General features: G+C 32.2%; 1 protein-coding gene across 1 annotated transcript in view; it reads right to left on the bottom strand.

Moving 5' to 3' along the window:
• LOC115231943 (lachesin-like) overlaps window positions 1-22,087 on the bottom strand; it is a 169,666-nt gene that overhangs the window by 51,621 nt on the left and 95,958 nt on the right. The window contains exon 3 of the mRNA XM_029801825.2: window positions 21,370-21,552. Coding sequence (XP_029657685.2) covers window positions 21,370-21,552 — 183 coding nt within the window. The remainder of the gene's footprint in view (window positions 1-21,369; window positions 21,553-22,087) is intronic.

The following is a 22,087-nucleotide window of genomic DNA, read 5'->3' on the forward strand; positions in this document are numbered from 1 at the left end:
AACTGTTTCATATAGACCCAGAAATGATGAAGGTAAAGTTGACCCTCATGGAATTTGAACTCTGAACATAAAACTGGAAGAAATGCCACTAAGAATTTTGTGAAGCTAACATATTCTACCAGCTCACCACCTTGTTGTTGATGATTATGAGGATCATAATAATAATAATCCTTTCTACTATAGGCACAAAGCTTGAAATTTTGGTGGAGGGGATAATCGATTACATCAACCCTAGAGTGTAACTCATACTTATTTCATTGACTCTGGAAAAATGAAAGGCAAAGTCACCCTTGGTGGAATTTGAACTCAGAATGTAAAGATGGATTAAATGCTGCCAAGCATTTTGCCTGCTGTACTAATGATTCTGCCTATGGTGATGATGATGATGATAATAATAAATAAGAAAAAGACAATTACAATAATTTACAAAAAAAAAAGGATCTAATTATTCCTAAATTTGTCTTACAATTGTTTTAATTATTATTACTGAAGTCAGGAGAACCATTACTCATTGTCTTCTTGGATCCAAATGATGACCGGAAGAACATAAAGCTAATTTTGTCAAGCTGAAATTTTTCTTAAAGTTAAAGGTTATGGGGGTAAATGGGCATTCAATAAACTAAGGCTTTTGAAATGAAAAATTAATGCTGAGTTAGGCACAAGAAGCTGGGAATTAGTTGTGGGATGGTAAGCAGCAATTGTAAAATTAAGGCTAAGTAAAAACCAAATTCAGGATATAGTAGATGCAACAAAGCAATGATAAGAAACATAGTATATACCCACAGCTAGTGAGGATCCATCTAAACAATCATTTGACCTGCTAGAATTAGCAGCCAAATATTTTCAAATCATAACCCTAATCTCCTGGAAGAATACACTATACACACTTTGAACACAGGTTGGCTCAGTCTGGGCTGGTCTAGGTTCAACAACAACAATCTCAATGAGGAAGAGGTCGATTAGGCAGACTGCCTTATTTTTGATAAAGTCTAAGATACCAGTAATAGATGTCAGCATGTTATGATAAATTTTTACGAATATATTGATCTTGTAGAAAATCACCTGATCAAGGCTGAAATATTTCTTGGTTTTGAAGTGATAAAAGATATTTTGTGACAGCCATGGATATAACCTATCCCTCAAGCCTAAACCACTTCAAAAGTAAAATAAAATATGAATTATCAAGATAATCAAAGTTTTCCAGGCTATTAAGCTTATATTTTATGCTTTCATGTAGACAAAATTGCGATCTATCAGATCTTTGAGTCATCTTTGTTCAGACATATATAATCAAATACCTAAATAATTTAATCAACAATTTTATGTTAAAGATCATGCACATTTCCAACATGTAAAGTATATCTTGTACAATTCTGGTTCAGGAACATATTCACATTCTGCAACAAATGTGTTAAATTGTCAGGACAGATTATGATATGTATAGCATGTTGAACTGTGTTAAACATAAAACTCAGTCAAATGTTATTCACAGCTGAGTTTTGTTCACATATCTGGTATTGTACTGTTGCTACACAGCAGACACAAACATATTAGTGCTAAAAAACGATGTCAATATGCTGATTGGCAAAGACTGTCTTACAACAAACTGTAATGACAAGGCTAAACCAAGCTACAACTTCAGCTAGTTTGACCCTGAACACAAAAAAAAAAATTGCATACCATATCTAATCTAGTCCAGTCATGATTTCTTCTCCCAAGAATTGCTGCTGTCTGAAGTTCCTTCTCCAGCCTGTTTTCCAACTAGTACTGGTCTTTGGAATATAGACTGCACTGAGCTCAATCTCAGAGGAACTATTAATTTATGGTAATGTTCTTTATCCAACTTATGATAAAGGAATGAGAAATATACTCATAGAATTTAGTAGTTCTTGTGGCACAAGTAAAAGTTGATCCAAGTAAATGATCAAAAGCTACAATTACTTGGAACCCATTACAAGGAATTTGTAATTGACTCACAATATTGCAAAGCAATGAAACAAATAGTTGTGACAAAGAGACTTAAAGCCAGAGGTAAATATATGGCAATATGTTATTAGTATATATTATACTATTAGCAATTTCAATTTCATTGAACGGCTATCAGGACTCAAGCTCACCACTGACTAGCATTATACTTAGCAATGTAATAAGATTAACATAAAGTATGTAGAATAAGGTACTGATAGCATAATGTAGATTTAAATAAAGATTTACATAAATTACATAGATTTAAATAAAGATTTAGATAAAGTGCTTACATCATCATTGTAAAGAAAATAGTCTGAGTATCAAGTTAGTAGAACCAAACCAGAACTGAATAAAGAACACTTCTGAAAATTCCCATTTATTTAGTTTCTATTGACATGTTCACTATGGCCATTGTTAATGAGTGACATTGAATCTATCACTACTGATAGCCAACTAACATTATGCAGTGCTATCAATGACATTATATATTGTCACTGGCAAACTATTGCTACTGAAACTGAACATATTGTCATTAACAATCTATTGCAAATGGCAGTTCATTGCTAGAGTCTTTGAGTCTATTATCCTTAAATATCGATCTCAGTGGGAAGTCTATTGCTATTGGCACTGAGCCTAGTGATAGAGATAGTTCTTTGTCATCAAACAAGGAATCTTTAAGGTGGGAATATCAATATCTGGCATCTCCTAATGTTCTAAATATTGATTTTTAGCAGCGTCCTTTAGATACCTGGTAATAACAACTTTAAGAAGAAAATTCTGAAGATCTTATTAAAATTTTAACATCAGAGCAAGGTTATAGCAAATGCAAGACATGGAAATGAACGCAGGAAAGATTAACACATAATGAAAGCATGTTTAAAATAAAATCAAAATTAGTTTAAAAGCAAAAATGATTAAAACATATTTATAAGAATAATTATCTGAATTAATAGTAATTTATTATTGGGAAAACTATATCACAGAAATAACAATTATAATTTTTAATAAATGTTAGATCTTTCAAAATATGAGGCACATCTGACTACATGCACATCTGACAAAAAGTTTGCACTTTAAGCCACCATAATTATATAACCTGGTGAGGCAGCTGACTCAATCTCAATATGTGTCTATCTCTGGGAAAACCTTGAATGCAATACTTGCTATTTACACTTCATCACAGACCAACCAGATGGCAGAATCAGTAGAGCAGTAGATAAAACACTTTGCAGTATTTAGTTATATTCCTTTACAAGCTGAACTCAAATCTCACTGAAGTTACTTTGCTTTCATCTGTTGAGATGAAATAATTACTAAAGTCAATATAATTACCTGCTCTTACTTAAGAGTTTCCTGACCTTGTGTCAATTTTAGAAACCATTAATAAACTTGCATCAACATATGTATGATTTCAGCAGTACATGTAGATTTTGAATACATTTATAAAAGGTATTTAGTATCAAGAGTTTGTGTAATACAAAGCCAAGTATTGTGGTCGATATTAAAAATATATTACACATGCACAAATGCTATGGGTCAAATGAGATATTACAAATAATCCCTTTTCATTTTAAGTTATCTTAGAAAATGATTATGCTTTACTTTTGATCAAGTACAGGACAATACTGTTGCAAATTGTTTGCTTAGCTTATTAGTTGTCTCTGATATATACATAATTGTCTACTTTTATTTAGACAAATTGATATTAAAATATTATCAGTAAATTGTTTCATAATACTGAAGCGATTTCTATGCTCTGGATCATTAGCTGTATCTTATTATTATTAGACACTATTATTGCTAACATAGCCATGATATTCTTATTATTATTTCAGTGAGCTATGAAGTATGCTGATAAACGAATTTCCATTTGTAATCACTTCACATATCATTAATACTCATGGGAAATATACGAAAGTCTGAAATTTCCTTTTCCTTTTACCCATTTTAACTATCTCATTTTCTTTCCACTTATAAAGTGAATATTTCATGCCCACATGAATAATAATAATAATTATTATAATTAAGTGTAGATTAGGGGTACAAGGCAAAAGTCTTTACAATCTCTTATTATTGCCATATTTAATGTATTTAACATTAAAAAAAAAATAATAAAACCAAGAAATATTTTTTTCATTTTCCAGGCAAATTTAACTTGAAACACATTTCCTTAGTAAAGAAAAGGTTTTTCCATCCTCACCCACGTAAATGACTGAACCTTTAAGTAAGAATGCAACACATTAGTCATTAATAAATATTGTTCATTTCTCACAGTGTGAGTATTCCTAGTCAATATAGTGCCTCATACTTTAATCTATTAACACTAAGTCAGTGTTTTTCTAGTGGAAGACATCTCATAATTATTAACCTTTTTTAGTTTGGCACCACGTTATTGAGATAAAATAAGTTAAGATGAATACTATTACAGTATCACTACCATCATCATCATCATCACCAATAACAAACTAGAAGTCATTAAATGATAATTTGAAATGTTAAAAGCAACAACCAAATCTTATTTAAATCGCATCCTACCATCTAAAAAGGGAGGAAGGAGATATTGGACGTTGAAATTGCTGATATGTAAATAATAAGAGAGCCAAAAAAATCAACATCAGCATGGTCTGAAATCCACAAAAATGATCCAGACCTCTTTCTTTTATATTGCTCCATTACTGTTTACTTTTCTGACTTCTGCTTCTGGCTATCTTTTTTCTTTACTTGACTTACTGCAACATACTGTCCCATTTTTTCACCCTTATTGGCGGAATGTAGTGCACCTAAATACTGTCCATTATTAATACCTCTGCCTCAGGGAAGGTGGAGGTTTTGTTTTCAGTTGTATTTGTTTGTCTGAGGACAAGATATCTCAAGAACCGCTAGAGGGATTTGGATGAAACTTTTAGAGATGTATGGCACAAACTGATAAGATTTAGGGATTGATTCAGTACCGGACAAGGATTCTGGATTATTTTTCTGTTTTTTTTTACTTAATTTTTGAGAGCGGTCAGGTTCATTTTTAGTATTCTCGTTTGTGAGAGCAATTGAGTTTATTTCAGACATTCTCATTTTAAAAATCATCTCTAGCTAATTATCAAGAGGACATTGGTATTGCTTTGGCGGAGGTTTGTGCTCTCTGAGTGCTCTTGTTACATTATTATTATTATTGAAACTTTTAAAGCACTTTTTTAATATTTATTTACATCCTGTAGAGTAAAACAAGGCTGTAAACAGCAACAATTTATATCAATAATATTATTTAAAGCATTAGAATGCAAATTTTCTTTACATTGAACAAGGAATATAAACAAAAAATTAATTTCAATTAATATTACAATATAATTAAACATACAATAATTTTGTTTCAGTTTTTATTGTTTTACTGTTAATTCAATTTACAGTTAGCAACATTATTTCCTCTTAAATAATTTATAACTGAGAAATAACAAGATCATTATTTTAGCTATTTATTATTTTTTCTACTCTTAGATGCAACATTCTTAATACATCCTAATACTAATGCAATTCAACAGAACTCATATTCCTAATTTATACATTATGCATGTTGATACTGTATCACATTCTTTCCACCAAAGTGTATTTATTTAACATGTGACATAAAATAAAGCATGAAATACCTATTTTAAGTGCTCCAGCCTATGGAACTATGAATATATAACATTGCACATAATTTTATTCCTACAGATTACTAAGGGAGAATACCATAGGCAATAGTCCCAAAGAAGATATAGACTAATTTTACCATTTAGAGAAACATGGTAACTTTGTAGCATACTTCATTGTAATAAGTTTGTCAATTCATACTTAAATGTTTATTTTTGCTTTTAAATCTACAGAACATAATCATTCTATGAAATTCTGAGTTTAAAAAAGTATACTGAAATATTCAGCTTGGTCATTTTGAATATAGTAGAACCTTTCAAATAACTTATTTATCAAACTATAGTTCAGTTATCTAACACACCCTATATAGTTCAATGTACTACTATTTCTGCTTTTCCCTTGTCCAGCCAAACCAGAATAGGAATAATAAGGATTTGTTAATCAAGCATAAAATTTGATAATAAAGTAGCAGGAATTGGATCATTGTAATGTTCATAATTTTCACACAAAGTACATTAGGGCAATAAGTAATACTGTTTTAGTAAAAACTTAAACCTAAAAAAATAGATTTCCTTTCAAATGAACATATTTCTGTATCCTATGTCTACCACAATGGACCAAGTCTCATTTGGATTTATTGATTATAACAAAATTAATATACATTATATAATTGTATATGTAGTTTATCATTTATATTTGCACTTAGTATATTACCTGTGTGGAGATTATATTTATATTACTTACAGATACAATGAGTACGATAAGCAACTATTCATTTAACTTTCCTTCTGTTCTTCTCTAATTTCATCTTAAACAATCATAAAACATTTCACTATTTTTCTTTATAGACATACTATTTTGCTATTTATTTACAATTATCAAATATGCATTTTATCATGAATACCAGATAATTGCACAAATGTTTTTGTTTTGTATGTTATTGTCATTGTTGATTTCTTTTTCATTGTTTTCTTCAAAGTAATTAATAATATATAATTTTTTTTTATTATGTTCTAAAATATTGTATAATTATTCCTATTCATTTATTTTTACCAAATCATTCTAAGACAAACACTCTCTCTTTCAACAAGAAAATTTTTAATAAAAGGCATTCAATTCCAAATTAGGTATTTCTGAGCACTTGAATCAAATGCATGTTAAGAAAAGAAAGAAAAATAAATTGAAAGTTAGCAATAAAACAGTATGTAAAAGAAAAGAATTATGGCATGATAAAGATAATTACTTTTATTATCTATTAATTATTCTTAGATAATTAATCCACATAATTTTCATGAGAGCTTTTACATTGGAGCTCTATTACAATGCTCTATTATTTTCTTATTTCTACCAAATGAAAGAAATATAACCATTAAACTGGAAGATCTTCTAAAACATTCTAACCTCGGTAAGAAAAGAATGAAAACATATCAATAGAAATCCAACTCGGGTTTTAAAATCTCTCATCTCAAAACTAAAGCCGAATGAAATATGAGCACTGGCACCAACAAAATCCAGATGTTCCATACTGTTCTCTGTTCAATAGTTCTATAGAAAGGTCTTGTTCCAACAATCATGTATTACATTTGTATACTATCCATCTCTGATCAATTTATTTTTCACACCGTAGAAAAGAAGAAATAAAATAACCCAAGAGGAAATAACACAACATCCAATGAATGGGAGCTCTCTAGGATAAGACAGGTAAATGAGTCAATGAGACTGCTAATTCTTTATTGAAAAACTGGTAATAGTGTATGAGTTACATTAGAGGATAATGGTAGTGCTTTCTGGAATTACGCATTGTATGTTCCATGCTGATTTCAGAGAGTAAAATATATGAAGGGTACAACTTTGGGATGACATTGCTGCTAATTTCAAATAAGCACTGATAGAATACAGAAACTAAAGAAATAGATTTTTCAAGAGTTCATCAATGAGGGAAATGCTTTCTTTTGTACACAGTGACTGTTTTAGACATCAAAATTAATGTATTGTGAAAAGTATAGATTAAAGTCTAATCAAGAACACTCTTAAACAGTTTACTACAGGAAAGAAAACCAAATTTACTAGATGAACTTTTAACTTCTATCAAGAATGTTGTATCACACATTCAACGTACAGCAGGATAATAATAATGTCCTTGCAAATTGTTCTACTCAAGATACTGGCAAAAACCCTCAACAATATGCAACTCATGGCTTTACTCTGCTCCGAATGTTCTCTGCGTATGTCCATTTATATTGTGGCACAGTCTATTAGGAGCCAACCAATAGGGGTGTTCTACTTCCACACAACAGGGAAGAAGGTCACAAAATTGGAAGGAGGGAGGGTATCATTGAATAAATCATCACTGGTACTGACTGCTATTTTATTTTATCAGCCAAGAAAAATTGAGAAAAAAAGTCACATTTAACATGATTTCAACTCAGAATGTGAAGGGATGTAAATGAATAACTACAAGGTGTTTGGGCAGGCATTTTAACCATCTTGTCAATCAGCAGCCTATTTCCCGGTTAAAATTTTGATGACTTAAGAAAATAGGTTCCTAAAAAGGTCATAACTGATTCTTTACATGGGAAACTTTAAACTGAAATTATTCTTTTTTACAATGTTAAGTTAACTTGGATAATTTCAGTTTGTAGTTGCCTAGAGTGCAGCAAGTGGGTCCAATATTATTTCCATGAAAGTCTTTGTTTTACTTCAATTTTGTTTAAAATTCATTAGGGGCTCACAGGTATAGCCAGAAATTCAAACTAAGTAAACTACGAAACAATGTCATACTGAGTATAACAACTCTTTGCTTTCATGGTTAAAAGATTTGTCCAAAATGCTGTGTTATGTTAAGGTATCAGCTACATAGAGTAAAATTAGGAAAACCAACATATTAGTTGGAGATTACAGAAATGAATGCAAATATTTGGAGATTATGGAAACTAATAGAATATCAAATGCTTCTTTTTATTTGGCATCGATTTCTTTCTTTTATTTCTGAATCAAATTAAAAAGTTTAGTAGCATGATTTACCCTTGAAAATGTTATCAAATGGTTAAAGAGAATGAAAAACTATAATTCTATGTATTATGAAAATTTCATGGAAAATGAATCAATGTGTCGGTGCACTATGAGATGAAGCAGAGGGCAAGAAATTGGTTCCAGTCGTTTATCAGAGTTATACAAGTATAAAAGTAATGGAAGACATTATTCATGGTAGTAAGTGTTAGTGTATATTTATAGGAGAACGAATAAAGCTACACTGACTAAATAGATAAACAAGAAGGAAAACATGGTCATATGGTACAGAAATATTGAAAAATTTTACCAATAATTTGGTCAATAAATGTTATTGTTAAGCGTTTGTGTACCTATAAGAAACAGAATGAAGATGTTCTGATGGGATGACAAACAAAAACTAAAGTAAATATGTAAAATATAAAGATAAAATTATTTTAAAGTACTGAGCAACTTTTGGCTGAACCCAAAATAGAAATATATTTTAAAAACGTAGATTTGGTTCGTTTGCAGTGTAATTATTCAACAAATTTGTTGGGTCAGTTACAGCTATACATAAAGTGATAGCAGTATAATAATTATAAAATGAAAACACTTATATAAATACATACATATATATATACACACACACACATATATATATTCCTCTAACGTCACCAAGTCACGAGCCATTGGTCATCCACCCATCAAATCATACTGAATTTTTACAGATGCAGTCTGTCTTTCCATCCTCTCATCTCCTGCTTCGCATACACTCTTGCAATTCCAACAAACTTCTACACACCTTGTGCCATGAGGCACTGCATCCCTACTATCTCTTTGCAGCTCATATTCATCATTCTCTCCCTTTCCCACTAACTATAGTACCCATGCAGCAACTCTGCAAGAACCTGCTCTTTCCCCACTCTTCTCTCATAGTTTAACCTCTCATAAAGCTGCCTCCCTACTCAGGGCTTATTATCTTGCAAGCTGCCCGGTGACCTCAATAGTGCTGGTGGAACAGTAAAAGCACCAAGTACATGCTGTAAAGTGGTTATCATTAGGAGGGCATCAAGCCATAGAAACCATACCAAAGCAGACACTGGAGCATGATGCAGTTCTTGGACCCAACAGATCCTGTCAAATCAACCAACCCATTCCAGTATGGAACATAGACAGTAAATGAAACTGAAACTCTGTGTGAGTGTGTATAAGGTTAGTAGAGTTAGAGGCTGGAATAACCATCTGAGGGATAAAAGCATCCGTTATACTACCGGTATAATTACCTATGTTAACCCCAGGCATACATATGCAAGCATATTATGCTCATAGATTATAGGTAATGACAAAGATAAACATGAGTTTATCAGGAATCATATTTAAAGTAAACAGAAAATAGAGAAATATTGATCAACAACAATTGACTTACATCAATTATTATTTTTCAATTCAGTACGAATAGACAGTATCTTATCTAACAGCTGTTTCAATTTACAATGTTATATGGTATTGCCATTGATATTCTAATAATAATATTCATCATATTTGGTAATAAATCTGATCTGGGACATGGAGCGTCATCAGAGTGAAGAAAAATACATACATAAAAGATAGGAAAGAAGAGAATAGTCTCGAGAGGAAAAGGAACGGCTTAATATGTTTAAATCATATCATTTACTCAATGTCCCAAAGTGACACATAAACAAAATGTTATGATTTAAACATATTAAGCCTTTCCTTTTCCTCTTGAGGCTCTTCTCTTCTTTCCTTTCTTTTATATATGTACTTTTCTTCACTCTGATGAAGTTCTGGGTTCCAGATCAGCTTCATTACCAAATATGATGAATATTATTTTTAGAATATCAATGGCAATACCATATAACACTGGAAGCAGAAACAGCTGTTAGATGGGATACAGTCTATTTTTACTGAATTAAAAAATAATGATTAATGTAAGTCAATTGTTGTTGATCAATATTTCTCCATTTTCTGTTTATATATATATAATCTTTTATTTTATATTTTTTACTTGTTTCAGTCATTAGACTGCTGCCATACTGGGGTACCAGCTTGAAGAACTTTTAGCTGTATGAATCGATCCCAGCCCTTTTCCTCTTTTGTTAAACCTGATACTTATTCCATCGGTTTCTATTGTCAAAAGCTAAGTTATGGGGATGTGAACACACCAACACAGGTTCTCAAGCAGTGATGGAGGACAAACAGACAGACACACACATGCACACATACACAACGATCTTCTTTTAGTTTCCGTCTACCAAATCCTCTCACAAGGCTTTTGCTGGCCCAAGGCTATAGTAGAAGACACTTGCCCAAGGTGCCATGCAGTGGGACTGAACCTGGAACCATGTGGTTGGGAAGCAAGCTTCTTACCATACAGTTATGTGCATTTGTGTGCGTTCACATGTGTATATGCATGTGCACATCATACACACAGTATTGTGCATACTGTTAGATGCATGTCTGGTACTGTTGAATATAGTATTCCATGTAAAGCATCATTATCCAGTCTGGTTCCAGCATAGTGGTGTGGTTACTACTGTACTTAGTAATATGATTGGTTATGATATACAGAGCAAATGTAGAAGAAACAATGAGAAACAGAGATTAAATGCTCAAAAGTATTTGATCTCTGTAACATAATGCAATAAAGTCTTCCTCTCTTGATCTGTTTTTGGTTCAGCGTCCAATTGCACATGGAACAACCAATGCAAAGGTTGCAAACGATCACAACAGAGAAACATACAAAAGGATATAAAGGATATAAACTTGTGTTTAACAGAATTTATCATATATATATATATATTATATATATATATATATATATGTAATTGGGTAAAAAGCTGAGGAGTGTGTGTATTACATAAATAATAACCACGTGTTCTTTTGTATATGTTAGTATTTAGTATATGTTCATTTGTTTATTTGCTACGTTTTTTTTAACTATGTATGTATGTATGTATGTATGTATGTATATATATATATATATATATATATATATATATAAAATATATATATATATATATAAAATGGAAAATTTGACATACCTATATATATATATAGAACCGTCCAACCCATGCTAGCATGGAGAACGGACGTTAAACGATGATGTTGATGATAGGTATGTCAAATTTTCCATTTTTTTGCCTTTTCATGACTATATATATATATGTGTGTGTGTGTGTGTATATATATATATATATATATATATATATATATATTATATCATATTCTGCATAAACACACTACCTGTATGACATGAAAATTACAGAAAGCATTAGAGCTAAATCAATTAATAGAATAATTAAGTTGTATAAGATGCAGTTTGGTTTTGGGTCAAGAAGTACTACTGATACATTCTTGCTAGTATGGCAACACAGAACACAAGTGGAGAATTTAGCTGAAAGTAAGCTACTATACATACCATTTATCAACTAGGGGAAAAATTTTAAAACAGTCCTCCAATACAATGATACATGATAGAGAGATGTGGACCCCGAAGGAAGAGGACTTGTGAAGATTATAAAGAAATGAAATTGCCATTCTCCAGTGGATGTATATTATGTATACTTTTAATTGTATTCTAATTTTCCTTACTCTTCCTATTTTATATAAAACCCCATATTAAGTATAACCTGTCTTTGTAATTTTCCCATCATATGACAGTTCTGTGGCAAATAAAAGAAACCACCTCCACCACTGCTGAATAGTGCTATAGTCTTGGTAACAAGGTTACAGATGTATGGTGAAAGTCTTTTAACACTTTAGAATATATAATACTAAGACAAAATAAAACAAAAGTGAATATAACAGTATGTATGTATTTTAAATGGCTATCATGATTATACTACAATGCCATTGTTTATTATTTTAGTTTTACAATAATTTTCCATTTAGCAGTCATAAGAATTATATGGCTCAGAATCATATTTAAAAAAGAAAAATCAAAAAATGTAAATAAGAATCAAAATATTTGTAAAAAGTTTCATATAGAAATCGAAATATATTGAATTCATGAAATATTATATATAGGTGCCAACTTATATTAGTCATCATATTTCGTTTTTAACTCCCCCATATTGTAAAAGTTATTTAATAAATCTTGTTTACATGGTATTGAGTTATTGGAATAAACTAGTCAGTTGTACTTCTTTTTCCCTCAATATTTAATAAATTTGAAATCATATAACTATGATTATTAAAGTGAAAATTACTATAAAAGTTAAATAACAAAGTAAATGTGTGTCTGTGTGTGACTGCGTAGTAATAGAAAAACACAATTGTTGAATTGCAGTAAAACTTTTAGCTATTTGAAAGTGAAAGGAATTAAACCCTGGTCAGGCCAACAAAGGTAGTCACAAAATGTGTCTCATACAGAAATATATTTTATTCTATGAAATCTGAAATTGGCCTTAGTTTAACTCTAAATAAGAACTGACTCAGACTGTGACACCAGCATAGCCTATGCTAACATGGAAAATGAGTATAAAATGATGATGATAATGGTACATGTGGTTGTGTAGATGTATGTGTATGTACTTGTGTATGAATATGAAACTGCAAATTTGTCTGTGAACCAAAAAGAAAAAAAAAATAGCAAGTTAGTTATATATGACAGGTGAAACCTCCAACAATGCAAACAATAAACATAAAAGTCAATTAAAAAGAAACATTCCAACTAGTCAGGCATGAGAAAATGTAGAATAGTGTGTCTGTAAGTCATACCTTCATGGAAAATATACACAGAACTTTGGTGATAAGATCAGGTATGAGGGGTGGGCATTCCCCACTGCAGTGCATTGTTGCAGCCACCATTTGTCAGTATTTACTTGGATCATGTGGGGCAACCCTCTGAGCAGTATCCCAGTCAATCCCAATCTCTGCAAGATATTTCCTCATCTGCTGTGACCATGCGGCATGTGGCTGACCAACAGGAGCTGTCACTCCAGCAAGATCCACAAAAATAGAGAACATGACATACGGAATCCAACTTGGAAACCTGAACAAGATGACAAAACAATCTGAGCAGATGCTCCTGAATAATACAAGTAAAAGGATAAATCTCTGAGTCAGTTGATGGCTGGATATGAAATCTGACCAAGATTAACCCATAATCTGGTGAAACATCCTGGCACCAAAGGAGTTCAAGCTCCTATGGGCCCAGGGAGTGTCCAAATCTTTCAACTATAGAGCAAAACAGAAGGACCAGAGACCTAAAGATCCAAACCTTTGTTCTCCTGCTCAAATATCAGCAGTATCAAATACTCTTGTTCAGTGAGTCCACAATTATACCAGCGTGCCCAAGTCATTTTAAGACTTTGGACTCACAGCTAATGCTGCTAAAGATAAAACTGCCAGATAAGTGGTCGACAACTTCTACATTCTCACCTACAATTGAGCCAGACCAGAAAGCCAATGAAAGAAACTCTAATGCGAAGTGATTCACCTCAGTCAAAATAGAGCATTCGTGAAAGCATCCAGAGACTCAACAAGAATAAATGCATCATCAACAAAATTCTGGTCAGTAACCCTAATTTTCCCAGTGAGTACTCCACAACTCAATTGAGCAATCATCTGGCAAAGAATCAAGTCCAAGTAGGCATTGAACATTGTAGGAGCCAAAACAACCCTGCCAGACCCCAGATCTAACTGGGGAAAAAGTTAAATGTTGAACCTCCACTCCAAATTGCACTTACTGTTCTGGTATACAAGACCACTATTAGCCCAACTAGAAAGGGAGCTCCAGAACCCTCTAGAGCATATCCCTGTCTACTGAGTGAAATGCTTTGCACAGGTCAACAAAAGCTGCAAAAACTCTGCCTGCATTCAATGAGTACTCAGAGAGCAAGGACCCTGTCAGTAGTTGACTTCTTTTGCGTGAACCCTGACTAATCTGGAAGATGAAAGGCAACCAGATGATTTCATACTCAGTTTAAAATAACCTGGTAAATACCTTACTGGACACTGAGAGGCGTGTAACAACCCTGTAGTTGTTGCAGTCGTGGCAACCATCTTTACCTTTCAAGAGAGGAATATTTATGCCTCTCTCCACTCAGATCATATGATGTCACTGCTCTGAATTGAGTAGATCATCTGCCACAACTGTAAGATAATGATGATAAATTTATGTGAACTATACATACACACATATTTATATACCTAAGCATACATTCCTTTACTGGTTTTATCCACTATGCCATTGTTATATTGAGGGAGTGTTATAACACTGCTGAAGCTTTTATCTTTTCTTTGTATTTTGGTAAATAATAGGAATTTGATGTCGTTACTGATATTTGCATCTTATGCTGTGATGAATGCTTATTCTACTCAATAGATTTTTCAGGTGTTCATTGAATATGTAAACATCTTCATGTAGAAGCCTTATGTTTTTCAATATGACATTGAAGAGCTCATTTGAAAGTAATATTATTACTATATACAGTCCTAATTCAGAAAAAATGGTAAAAAGGTTTTGCATACTGCCATAGCACAGTCTGGTATTTTGTACAACTTTGAATGCCAAAGTTTGCTTCCAGGACTTTCCAATGTAAATTATTACTTCAAGAATAGAGACCTAATGCTTTCAAACTCTCCCAGTGAACTGTCTGTTTCATAATTAGTAATCTCTCTTTCAATGGACCGTTTGATTGTTTCCAGTTCAGTAAGAAGTGTCACATTATGAAAGACCAATAGCTGGAGTAAAAGTCCAGATGTCTAACAGATGTCTTCCACAAAATTAATTTTATCCCATCAGGATTTATCCCATTGTTGCCATATTAGTTAAGTGGAGAAATATGTATCATTATTCATTATAATCCCAATCCATACAGACATTCTGGTTGTGGGTTTGAAATTCAATTTCTCCTGGTCCTGTGTATTTTCAAATTGACAGTAAAATATTTGAAACTTTCCAGCAATGAATTGAATATATTTTCATCAGCTTCCCTTGATAGGGTGAAGGCATATAGCCAAGTAGTCAGGTAGTTGGATTCATGACTGTTAGATCATGGGTTCAGTTCTTGGACTTAGTGGTGTATTGTATTCTTGAGCAAGATGCTTCCTTTCATATTGTTCAGCTAAAAATGTCTACCAATTGTAGTGGATGAGTACAAGAGTACATTCCAGTCAGGAGAAATCATTTACTCTTAACACTCTAAATGCCTCAGAAACATGGATAAATTCCAACCTCAAAAGCCTGTTAGCCTAAGACAGACAAAACAATTTTAAAATACCTCTGTAGGTTTTTCAGTATAATCGTGACATATGGTTACCTTTTATAGCTTTGTATCACACTGTAGTTAACTGATGATGTGTCTGAGATATACGTGCGATATTTAGAGAGGTTGAAAGTCAAACAATACTTATTACTTGAAATCTCAATGTCATCAATCTTTTTAATTCATTCAGCAATAATTTAAGAATTTGCTTCAGAAATTTGTTTTGAGCCCAAATACAACCAAAAGAGAAAATCTCTTTAAATTTTTAATTAACAAAGAACCTAAATAATCATGCACAGTTGCAACTTGCTTTGACCAAAATTTAAATAAAAACAACACCCCATAAATATTCTTTGGAATCAGAACATGGAATCCGATGTCAATAAAAATATTTTTTTTAATAACAACTGGATTTATAAACTAACAGCTTTTATTTGTCTTCAATTCAATTTAGTTTAGCGAACACAATGAAGAATTTTTTTTTTCTTATTTGCTTCTTTTGAAATGGTTAAATTTTGTTTTTTAAATTCATTTTGCTTGAAATGGAAATATTCATGAATTTAAGCCACTGCTGATGGTCCAAATAGAAACCTCTTGTCATAGAAAATGGCAATCAGATAAAGATACATAGAAATAAAAAAAACCTTTCCAATGAATAAACTATGAAAGTCTAATCATAAAGCAATTGACATTCTACTTCAGTATGTTTGTTAATTTCATTAAGAAATTTCTTAACAATGTAACACAACAGTAGCTGTTGCATCTAGCAATGAAGGAATTCCTTTCTCTTCGATTTAAAGTAAAGGATTTTTGTTAGTGCTTGCGGCTTATATAGTAATGTTATGTTTTATTCTATTTCCGTTATGGAAAGTGTGTTTCTGTAACAGATCATTATTAAGAAAGTTGTTGTTACTGAGAACAACCATAACAACAACTTACCACACCCTAGAGCAGAATTTTCAAAAATATTTATATCTGCAAAGAATAATTTTGGAAAGATCAATATATTTTGGATAAATATATTGATTTCTCAGCAATTAGGGGAAGTGTTATACACTTCCTACATAGCTTTAGAAAGTCAATGTTATTAATTTATTTTATTTATCTATTTACTGTTGATTGTATGATGGTTAAGTTGGCTTTGATATTTCATGGAAGTTGCTTTTTACTTATCATCTAATACTGCAATTATTCTTAGAAAAACTGTCTCTTTTTATTGCAGGATAAAAGGCACTTGCTTTCTATTTCCTTTATTAATTTTTACCATCAAAGCGGTATTTTGTGTCTATACCTTTGTAAGAAGGATAATTGCAGCCATATAGTTATGTGGATAGATTGCACTCAGTCACCGTATTATAGCGGTTTGTACTAAAACCTTCATAAAGAAAGCATGTACAAAGAAATACCAATATTTAAGGAGGAAAAAAAAACCAATTCCTATAATTCCATTCATGTCTGTACGAGAACATACAAAATTTATGGAAAACAAATCAGTTGTAAATAACTATATTCTAATTTGTCCTTATTACATTCACTGACAGCTTCATTTTTACACAGGCACTGTAGTTATTTGATGACATATTGGCACTGCCAGCATCAGCAGTCATGAAATAGTTAAAGAATTATATTGCTTAAAATGTGATACAATGATTAAATAATAATTTCATAATTCTCTACACCAATAAAGATTTATCAATTAACCATGAAAGCTCAGATATAATGGAAATGTGAGAAGACAATGTCAGTGATCATCTCTTTCTCAAGGTATTTGCGTAGTAAGTAATCAAATTCAAACAACTGATTCCATTTGCTTGGAAATTACATCCTTAAGAAATATTAACATAAACAATGATATTTTGATTAACAGAATTCTAACATTTATATAACATTCTCCTAATTTGTATAACATGGCTATGAATACACATCCAGTGGTAGCATGCAGAAGCAGTGCTTTTGTTATGACTAATTGCACTTGAAAGTCTATGTAACTGAAGTCACAATGATGATGATGAGCTAACAAGCGACCCTTTGTGTTGTCACTTGACTAGCAAGAAATAGCCAAATTTCACACACTATAAAGTATAGGATCTTGAAAAAGAAGACATTTGACAATATAGCCCAGGGTGTTAGGTGCTGGGAAAAAGAAAAAAAATGTGGGATCTGACTGGAATAATTTTGATCATAGGTCCACTCAGTCAACAACAACAACAACAACAAAAAACTACTCAGCTGCTCATGATATTGTACTGTAATGGATAATACATATAAGGTTATTTTTACACACATATATACACACAAACATGTTATTTTCTACACATTTATATGAAATATCTATGGCAACAATCTTAACCCTTAAGAGACAACAGGGCCGATCTACCAGCCAAAAAGTCCAATGATGACAAAGAATGTATTAGTTCATTCAATTTCTTACAAATAATGCCTCAGTAAAACTTCCATGTTTTGTAAATTCTGATGTAACTCTGGCCAATAAAATATAAACTATAATAGAAAAAAATGTAATAAAGCCATACGATGATGATACATTTACATGAATTCCACATAGGTGTGTAGGTCACAGAATTCATAAAACAGGGTTAGAGCATAAAGACTTCTAGCAGGAATCAAACCCATTATAAAACTTTAAAATTCAGCCCAACAGTCTACCACAATATCTATTAGTGTGTTCTCATGTGAACTGCACTGTGAACTGTCTTGTGAAAGGATTATTCTTAGCAAAAGAGACTGTGTCAGGATAGCTACGAACTATGACCATAGACACAATTCATTTTTAGTGACGTGAAACAGCAGCCAACTCTTCCCCTAACTTTGCACTATCATCTTATCAAAGAAACTACACACTATATAATATAGCTCTAAGATATTTGATGGCTGAAAAAAAGATGGTTTTATCTCAATTAACCAGTGTTTTAGTTATCTGTTTCTGTTAGCTTCAGTGGTTAGGGAGACTGGTTAAAAGTCATTTCAAAGCTAGGTTAGACGCAGTGTCACTTGTTAGAATAACTGACGTTAGTTTCAGTAGAGTAATTGTGGGATTCAGATGTGTAGCTTGGGATTTTAATTTTTTTGTCATTTTCTGAGAAAATGCCTTCCAGAAAAAATACTTGTACCGTTCAAATTGCAACTATTTAATTCACGGCTGCGCAGTTGGAGTCAGAAACAATTAATGGGTAGCTGGAGTTGGAGTCGATAAAATAGACCACAATCACTTAATAACATAGAGGAGTAGGAGTTGGAGGTGCCAACAGTAAAGGAGTCGGAGTCAGAGTCAAAGTTTTTTTGTTTTGACTCCACAGCCCTGATTTAATTTGCAAACATAGGTAATGGCAATTCTTGGCAGATTTATAAGTTATTTTGCAAACAGTAGATATTAATATCAATAAACTATTGGTGGACGCAAACAAAATGAGCAAGCTTTATGCTATTGCGGGAAAAAAAACACAAGGAAAAAGGGAGGCAATTTGTAGGTTCCATCACAATATATGATCAGTGAATAGAGCATTAATATATAGCAGTAAATAAAAACTAATATTATTATCAAATCATTCAAGAAATGTAGAATTATTAATGAATTTGATTGTGTAGAAGACAATTATCCATAGGATGATGTTGGTGAAGAAGTAGCAGAGATATACAACAGCAGGTGATAAAGAATAGCAATCATGAAAGTGGATCTGTAAAATGATGCATTTCACTCAGATGACTGTGAAAGTTTATTTGGTGCTGAAAATGAAGAACAGCATGGTTTTGCATGATTTTTGATGAACTTTTGAATTTGAAATGTATAAAATTTACCATGTAATTGTAATTTAAAGCCATATTAAATTTCTACTTCAGTTTGATATGCATAAATTAAAGATACGAATTTAAATTCACTCCCTATCAATTTCATTTTAATATTTATAGTCTTAAACTGTGCTGAAGTGCCAAGCCAGAAATAAAATTTCTGTAATGATTTAGCCCTGCAATGAATGCATCCTTGACAAATGTAGTATTCAAATATGATGGAAACAAGCAAAACATCACATGCAAATATCTGTAAGAACTCTTGGGGGCCATATTTACTTAGTAAGACAAATATTTTGATGTGCATAATGGCTAATTATTGATATTACTCTAATTCCTTATTTTTTTCTTTATTCATCTACAACAGTGCTTTTCAAACTTTTTGCTGGAGCGGAACCCCAAGGAAACATTCCACTGGCTTGGGGAACCCCTGTGCAATAATTTAATAGTCTTATGCACACATATCTGCACAGGAAAATTAAAAATTACTGCCAACTTTAGCAGTTTTGTAACTTCTTGCAGAACCCCTGGACTGTACTGGTGGAACCCTAAGGTTCTGCGGAACCCTGGTTGAAAACCACTGATCTACAATATCATTTATAGGTGTACAGTACTTGCGTCCTGGATTTCAGTCCTTTAAAAGTAACATCTGTGTAATAGTAAAACCCAGAAATATATACCCTACAAGTCTAGTATAAAAATGTGTGTATTGAGAGAGAAAGAGAGAAGGGGGACAGACAGACAAACAGGGAGAAAAAACAGGCATTATTAAAAACACAAATTTCCTGTACTACACTCCATCCAGTTGAAATCTAATTTGCATTATTTTGTTATTAACTATTCAGTTGCTAATTAATCAGCTGAAGATTGAAAACAATTTAGTTGTTGATAGTTCAGTTATATCTACCATTTCCTTTCTCTATTTCCTCTCACAAGAAATAATACACATCAACTGCTAAAAATTAGAGTTAGTATTAAAGTTTCATAATATACATCAACATTCTTATTTACTAGCTGTAAAATGTTTCTCCTGAAGCCTTGTAGTTTACTATGATAGAAGAATATTCTTTCTTTCTTTCTTTAACTTGTTTCAGTCATTTGACTGCAGCCATGCTGGAGCACCGCCTTTAGTCAAGCAAATCGACCCCGGGACTTATTCTTTGTAAGCCCAGTACTTATTCTATCGGTCTCTTTTGCCGAACCACTAAGTGACGGGGACGTAAGCCCACCAACATCGGTTGTCAAGCAATGCTAGGAGGACAAACACATACACACACATATATATATACATATATACGACAGGCTTCTTTCAGTTTCCATCTACCAAATCCACTCACAAGGCATTGGTCGGCCCGGGGCTATAGCAGAAGACACTTGCCCAAGATGCCACGCAGTTGGACTAAACCTGGAACCATGTGGTTGGTTAGCAAGCTACTTACCACACAGCCACTCCTGTGCCAATATGTGAATAAAAATAGAAAGTTTATACAGAAAAATTTAGAATGTTTGATAGAAGATCTGCTAATTATTTCTTTTTACTGCATTTTTAACTAAAAAGTATATATTTATTGTTTTCATCACTTATGTGGCTTTATTAAGTTCTTTTGAGTAAAACTGAAAATAGACAAAAAAATGAGAGAAACAAAGAAAGCAAAACAGATAGGGAGAGAGATAGATAGAGAGAGAGAGAGAGAGAGAGAGAAAGAGAGTGTGTGTGAGAGAAAGAAAAGTAGTAAAAATAATTACTTACAGAAAACCGTAACTTTGATTACATGGCTGACTGCGTTAGCTACCCCGTTGTCTGCAACACACTCATAGAGGCCATTACAGTAACGGGAAATGTTGCGGATCATCAAAACTTCTCCAGTCATGCCTATCCCTGGAACACAACATAGAAGACATGTATTCAGGCCCTCTCCAGTCATGCCTATTCCTGTAATACAATATACAACACTTAGTCAGAAACAGAATCACCACAAACATCGATACACAAGACGATAACAAAAAAAAAAAATAACGACAAGGAAGAAACTTAAGATCAATAGAACGATATCCCCAGAACAATGTGAAGAAACTATTTGCTTGAAAACCTAGGAATATTTCCTAACAGTACATACACATCGTAAAATATCTGATACAATAATATTGTTAGGTTAATGATTCTATGTTTATTAAAGGAGACAACGCTGTCAATTTTACAGTAAATATTGGTAACTGAAGTCTTACTAAAATAGTGTGAAATTTATAATATAAGATGCTTATATTGTATGCAATCTAACAGTGACAGTTGAAATATTACAGTTAATATTAATGATTTAAGTGTTGCTATTTGTGAATGCTGACGGAAAACCGTGGTGGATGAAGCTCCACATTTATTACATAGAAAATGATGAACTGATATATATATATATATATGCTTTTATATACATATATATAAAAGCATGATGGATCACTAGCGACAACACATT

The sequence above is a fragment of the Octopus sinensis genome, unplaced genomic scaffold, assembly GCF_006345805.1.
Source record: "Octopus sinensis unplaced genomic scaffold, ASM634580v1 Contig18962_ERROPOS3086990, whole genome shotgun sequence".
NCBI classification, from domain to species: domain Eukaryota; kingdom Metazoa; phylum Mollusca; class Cephalopoda; order Octopoda; family Octopodidae; genus Octopus; species Octopus sinensis.